Source organism: Leuciscus leuciscus (assembly GCF_965113295.1).
Source record: "Leuciscus leuciscus genome assembly, chromosome: 6".
Taxonomy (NCBI): Eukaryota; Metazoa; Chordata; class Actinopteri; order Cypriniformes; family Leuciscidae; genus Leuciscus; species Leuciscus leuciscus.
The window spans coordinates 46,821,720-46,829,219 of NC_138730.1; the positions used below are offsets into that span (position 1 = coordinate 46,821,720).

Below are 7,500 nucleotides of genomic sequence, written 5' to 3' on the forward strand. Positions count from 1 at the left end.
TGCAAGCATGTTTTAACATATTGTTAACATGAATTAGCATGTTGCTAGCATGATTTAGCATACTGCTAGCATGAATTAGCATTTTGTTAACATGTTCTAGCACAATGCTATCATGATTAAGCATGTTTTGCTAGCATGAATTAGCATGTTTCAACATGTTGCTATTATGATTAAACGTGTTGTTAGCATTATTTAACCTGTTGAAAGCATGTCTTAACACGTTTGCTAGCATTAATTAGCTTGTTGCTAGCATGTTTAACACATGTTGCTATTATGATTAAACATGTCGCTAGCATGTTTTATCATCTTGTTAGCATGAATTAGCATGTTGCTAGCATGTTTGATCACGTTGTTAACATGAATTAGGATACTGCTAACATGTTTCAACATATTGTTAACATGAATTAACATGTTACTAGCATGAATTAGCATGTTGCTAGCATTAATTAGCATGCTGTTAACATGTTTAACAAGTTGCTATCATGATTAAGCATATTGCTAGAATGAATTACAAGTTGCTAGTATACTTTAACACATTGCTATTATGATTAAGCATGTTGCTAACATGTTTTAGCACTTTGCTAACATGAAGCTTTGGAAAGGACCAAGGATCCATCAGATTACATAAAACACTGAATATAATGAATGCTGTTATATAAGTGTTCTGCTGAAAAGCTGAATAGAGGCTTTGTTTTATTGAACATAAAGTGCATCTACAGCGCAAACAAAACGCATTCGGACAAAAATAGCCATTAATTAAGGCTAACATTTGTGGTAAAGACGCCCGTTCTGAGTTTGTTAGTGGAAGATGTTGATAGTTAATGCGATTCTCTACACCTGTGAGACTTCATACATCACGCACTGAGACTTCACTGAGACTTCAATCCATAAAGAAAGTCACATTAGTGCATAGAAAATCCTGAATATCATGCTAACAAGTTGCTATACTTGCTATATTTCATATCTAATGGAATGAGTTTAAACGGGTGGATGCGGAGAAGCGTTGTCAAACACACAGTCTGGATTCCTTTCAAACGCCCTCATTTAGTGTCTCTCTCCACTCATTGTTGGTTAAAAGTCTCTCTCATGTAATATAATCTCCTGATTAATCAGATAAACTGTAGTCAATGAGCTTCTCCCTGCAGAGTGAACAATAAACCACTGGACAAATGTACCGCAGAAAAACAAGTGAGCTGAATTTAAATGTGCATGTTTGTATTTCAAGCCTATAGCAGTCAATGCACACACACGCGCTGATGTAAGCATTACATGATCAAATCTGAACAAAATTCCCAACAATTTAATCTCAATCTTTTCCATTGTTTTTCTACTGTCTCCTCTCCTCATCTTTCTTCAGAACATCTTTGGAGCAGATTTTCTCAGAATTGTTTGTCTCTTCATTTAAATCCTTAAAGTCCCTGTGTAGTCAATTGACATTGACATTCTACCAGAAACGTACATTTCCACTTTAAAAAATCTTGGGGAAAAAAATATATTTTTCTTAAATCTGAACGTTGAGACATATGGAGGACATGTTAAACTATGAGAAACACATATCATCCCATCTCAGCATGTTTTTATGATTAAATAAAATACATTTTTATACGCATTTCACCCCTAAAATGTCAGGCCCTGTCACAGACAAATTTGTATATGTTAGAATGGTTTCCTAATGAATTTCTTTGATACAGATAGCATTTTCTTATTGATCACATGTCCCTGATTGTATCTAACATGGTTTTATAATTCCTTTAAGAAATATAAGTAACTTTTCGGTCAACTGTAGTACACAAAATCACAGAATACCCGCAGGCACTCATATAGTTGTAAAATAACTACCTTTACATAGGAGATTTTTATAAAAACATAGTAGTGGATATATACCCCCACCTTCATCTACACAGTTAAAGAGATTAATTAATTAATATTTCCTCAAATAGTACACTTTTATCATAATTTCCTGTGTGACAGGACTGACCATGGCGTGACAGGACTGACGGTACTGTGACAGGACTGACTTTATGGATTTTGATGATGCAGAAAAAGTTATGTTTTGTGTTCTTTATTTAAGTTTTGATTGGCATTTCTTTTTTAAATTATTATTATAATTTTAATGTTAAAGTAATATTAGACTATGGTAAAATTCAGCCAAGGACATACATAATATTGCCAAAAGTATTGGGACAGCCCTCCAAATAATTGAATTTAGGTGTTTAAATCACTTCCATGGCCACAGTTGTATAAAAATCAAGCACCTTGGCCTTCATTTTACTATTGCATGCGTTAAATACATAACATATGCAATAAATGTAATAAAAAAGAACAATAACATTAATTTGTAAGGCCGTGTCACACAGGAATGTGACAGGGCCTGATGTGACAGGGCCTGACGGTTGGCCATTGTAAACTGCCATTACTCAGCCTGCTAGCATGCTAGCATAAAAACTGTTAACATGCAAGCAAGGAATTTCAATAACCTTTTTAGACATGTTTTGGATTTAAAACATTTTCATTATTTTCTGGAATGTTTAACCGTGACAGGGCCTGACCCTTTAGCTCGTCTTCCTAAAAAAAACATACAAAAACAAGCTTAAAATCATACAATTCAATGAAACAATTCAACCTTAATCAATGTAAGCTTCACCTGGGTCAAATGATGTCACTTCCTCTGAGTGATACCCTTAAAGGTGTATTTCACACATTTTATGTAGAGTTTTATGTAAACGTGACAGGACTGACCAAAACATGGGGACAGTTGTAAAATAGAATTTATTTGTAGAATTTATATATAATTTTATGTTTTTGATCAGTTGATGTGAATGATAACAGCTTAAACTTGTTATTGATGAGTTTTTTTTTTTTTAAATAACAGTTTGTAGCATAACAAAACTATGAAAGCTGTAGCTCCAATTTGGCTGAGGACAAGGGCATGGACAGGATTTGTAATTTTCAAAAGTGTTTTTAATAAAGAAAAAAATATCTGAGAACCTAATGAATGACATATTCCTTTACAGAACAACTCACAGAAATCAACTATGAGCCAGTTTTAGAAATTTTTGGATGAAATACTTTTTTATTCACTGTAACAATTCAAGGACAGATAATGTACGTTTCTGGTAGAATGTTGTATCCCTTAATAGGGATGGGACGGTATGAAAATTTCATATCACGATAATAGTGACCAAAATGATCGTGATAATCAATATTATCACGGTTTTGTTAAAACGAGATGAAAGTGTTCAAAAATAACCGATGCTCACACTGAAGACATTTCAGCAAGTTATATTTGAAAATCAACAAACAACAAATAAAACAAGCAGATCTACGCAATTTTTTAAGCAAGATTATATTCTGTGGCATTTCCTTCCTTATAATGACCGTCGTCAATAGCAACGCATTATAACGGCACACATCCATGTACGTGCTCTCTCGTTTCATTCAAATACAACTTGCCGTCTTGCGTCTCCGTTTTCGATTGTTTTGAAAATGAAATCAAAGTTGATTTATTGTTTACTGAGTTTGATAATATTGTTGTGATCATGTAAGATTTAAAACATTAATCTGCCTTCCGCCATTCCTTCCCCAATAAAAAAACAATATTTCGCGCCGCGCCGGCGTCAGACTGTTGCTGGCTGGACAGGATTTACAGTGAGTTATTAAAATCGCGATAATCAAACACGGTTTTAATGATAATTACATTTTAAACGATAATACTAACCGTAAGTGCATTTTATCGTGGTTTATAGTGGTTCCATGTAGTCAATAATTGTATCCCTTAAAACTCATCTTTGATCACCAAAATGACATATTTAAACATTTTGTACCTTGCAAACAATTCTTCATGCCTTAAAATATCTTGAATGTAACTCGACACCCTCGCCTCATTAAGTATGCGTGGTTCTATGAATATGCAAATTAGCCCCACCTCCACTCACTCACTCAGCTCAGAGATCCACTGGTTGACGATCACACGTTGATCTGATTGGTTAACAAGGTAGTTTGTGACGTCAGAAACACCAGCGATTTCAAAGCGTCTTTGGTTCACTGCAGTTTTAAGGAGGAAATACTCAGCAATGCTGTCGACTTATGAATTTACACATGCTTTGTCTTAAAGCGTATTAAAAACACCACATAGACATATAAACAACATTATATGTCCAAATGGGGATTTTAAAAACATAAAAGTGTCTGCCAAATGCATAAATGTAAATGAGGATCATTTGTTTCTTCTCTAGATGACGTCGGCCACGCCCACTTCTTCTCATGGCCCCGCCCCTCAGAAGGTCTGCCACTCCCAGACTCAGACAGACGTTCTGAAGCCTCTGCTCGGAGGAGTGGGGCCTGGGAGTCAGGTGACACGCAGGAGGCGGGTCTTATCCAAGGATGGGCGGAGCAACGTGCGTGTCGAGCATGTGAGGGGCCGTGGTGCTCTTTACCTGCGTGACCCCTGGACGACCTTTGTGGACATGCAGTGGAGGTACAAACTGGCTCTGTTCAGCGCCACGTTTGTGGGCACCTGGTTCGCCTTCGGACTGCTGTGGTACTTGCTGGCTTTGGTGCACGGAGACCTGCTGGGTAAGAGTGTGTAATGTTGCTGTTTGATCATAAACAACATCTGCAAAGTTACGACGCTCAAAGTTCAAAGCAAAGGGAGATATTTGCTTTTAAATAAATAATTTTTAAGGACTACAACAAACGGCTGGTAGAGACTACACCACATTCCTCCCGGGTTAGTGACATCACAAACCCTAAAATTTACATAAACCCCGCCCCCGGAACACGATTAATAGATTATCATGACAGAATATGCTAATCAATGACTAGAAGATAACTACACATCAGATACATAAATTCATCAACTAACCATTCAGAAATGTCCTGTTGCTTCTACATGTTGTCACTTCTTCTTGAGTCTCTCCATCATTGTCTGACTCCGGTTTGAACATAAAAGACTAAAAGTTTTTGAAATTTTCAGTGCATGTGTGTGTGAGTGCAAGCTGTTGAAGCTCCGCCCCCTGTACCGGGAGCAGCAGCTCATTTGCATTTAAAGGGACAGACACAAAAACAGTGCGTTTTTGCTCACCCTCATAATTTGACAATTTTAACATGCTATATAAAAATATCTGTGAGGTATTTTGAGCTAAAACTTCACACACACACTCTGGGGACATCAGAGACTTATTTTATATCTTGTGAAAAGGGCATTATACTGTAGGAGCCCATTAAAAGCATCACAAACTAACAATTAAACACACAAATTAAAATAATTACATTGATCCAAATGCCAGAGAAAAACAGATATGTCTTCATGGAGGTTTTAAAGTCAGAAGAAAGCCTAATGTGTTCCGGCAAATCATTCCACAGACGTGGTGCAGAAACAGAGAAGGCAAAAGGAAATCTGTAAAATATTGTGGAGCCATAACCCCCTATACACATTTAATAAAACCTTAAATTTAACACGGTACTCAACCGGCAACCAGTGAAGTGAGTCCAGGGGCCGGTTTCACAAAGATAGACTTTGACTATGGCTTAGATAAAGTAGATAGTCAGACTTCAGATAGACATCTAAATCAGACCGTTGCACAAAGCACTTAAGACTCTGACTATCTTAAGTTAGGACTACACTGCAATGCATTCTGGGTAAAATAAGACACTTTTCAAAACAAAAAACATGGCGGATCGAATAAGCGCATTCAACCGCTCAGTGCAGTTTACCCCAGCGGAACATATGTGTTTGTTGGAGGAGTATAACAGTTACAAGGACATTTTACTTGGTAAATTTAGCGGAGAATGTAGTAACAAGAAGAAATGTTTAAATTATGAGCCATTTTCCCTTTTCTTTTGGCTGTTTGTAATGTAACTGATTGTTACTGCTGGTTGCCAAGGTAACATAGAGTCTTAGACCTAAGTTAGCCTGGGGGTAAGGTGTCTGGGGGTAAGTTAGCCTGGGGGTAAGGTGTCTGGGGGTAAGTTAGCCTGGGGGTAAGGTGTCTGGGGGTAAGTTAGCCTGGGGGTAAGGTGTCTGGGGGTAAGTTAGCCTGGGGGTAAGGTGTCTGGGGGGTAAGTTAGCCTGGGGGTAAGGTGTCTGGGGGTAAGTTAGCCTGGGGGTAAGGGGTCTGGGGGTAAGGTGTCTGGGGGGTAAGTTAGCCTGGGGGTAAGGGGTCTGGGGGTAAGGTGTCTGGGGGGTAAGTTAGCCTGGGGGTAAGGGGTCTGGGGGTAAGTTAGCCTGGGGGTAAGGTGTCTGGGGGGTAAGTTAGCCTGGGGGTAAGGTGTCTTGGGGGTAAGTTAGCCTGAGGGTAAGGTGTCTAATGTTTTTGGTCTAAATTAAGTCAGTCTTTATTTTTGTGAAACAGACTAACCTGCATTAGACTAGTCTATGAGCAATTTTTTTACTTTTCTAACACTATAGACCGCTCTAAAATAGCTTTAGCCGCGTTTCCACCGAAATTACCCGGAACAATTTGTCCCAGGAACTTTTTTCCCAGGAACTTTTTTTTGCCCCAGACCGGTTGCTTTCTGCGTTTACACCGCGGTCTAAAGTACCGGGAAGGTAAACTGCGCGCAGCTGCTCCTCCCAGTCTGCGACGGACAGTAATCAGTTTTGAGCGCCACATTTATAATAAGTATGGAGGAGATTCAAACTGTGCTGCAGTTATGTATTGGTTTACTAACGAGGTAATTAACAAAACAAAATAGACGAGCACTGATACTAAAGCGTGTTCGGAAAGCTCGTATGCGTATAAAATTAGACAACGTATGTTATCAGTTATTGTGAGATGCCTGGGACGAACGCGCAAAAATTTCCCAAAAAGCCTGAACCCCGTCTATCAATCATAAATAGTGACAGTCTTGTAAATAGTTGTTTGTTACTAACCTCAAAGCGCTATTTCAATCCTGTTATAGTAAATTTGTAACATGGTTTGGAGTGCCTTGCAATAGATGACAATGTGTAAACATAATGACTTAATAATAAAAGCTGTGGCAGAAAAGAGACGAGCACTGATAAAGCGTGTTCAGTAAGCTCGTAATGCTAACGTTAGATATAACATTTGAATGTTATCAGCTATTGCGGACATTGACCGTGAGATGGCTGGGACGAACGCGCAGAAAGTTTCCTCTTCCACAAATACCCTTAATAAAGCCTGAAACTCGTCGCCAGTCCACCAGTTTTTTAAATTAAATTCCATATTTGCAGACAGACAACTCTTACTGCATGAAGCCACGACACGAACCGCAATAGATTTTTTAAAAAGGGAGGTTAAAAATAAATAAATGCTGTGTGGAGTCATCCAACCAAAATGCGGCGTGAACACAACCAATCAGCTTGTGCAGCGCACAAGTCCCACCCCTGAAAGTTCCTGAACTTTGAAAATGTACTACCTCATGAGCAGGGACTATCGGAGGGGGAAATATTTACCCGGAACTTCATTTAGACCCTGGTTCCTGCGGTGTAAACACATCGAGTACCAGCCCAAAGTTCCTAGTTCCTGGGGAAAGTTC

General features: G+C 38.4%; 1 protein-coding gene across 1 annotated transcript in view; it reads left to right on the forward strand.

Annotated features, from left to right (window-relative positions):
- The window catches only part of kcnj10b (potassium inwardly rectifying channel subfamily J member 10b), a 23,295-nt gene that overhangs the window by 2,598 nt on the left and 13,197 nt on the right, over positions 1 to 7,500 (forward strand). Inside the window, exon 2 of the mRNA XM_082173129.1 lies at positions 4,236 to 4,575. Coding sequence (XP_082029255.1) covers positions 4,236 to 4,575 — 340 coding nt within the window. The remainder of the gene's footprint in view (positions 1 to 4,235; positions 4,576 to 7,500) is intronic.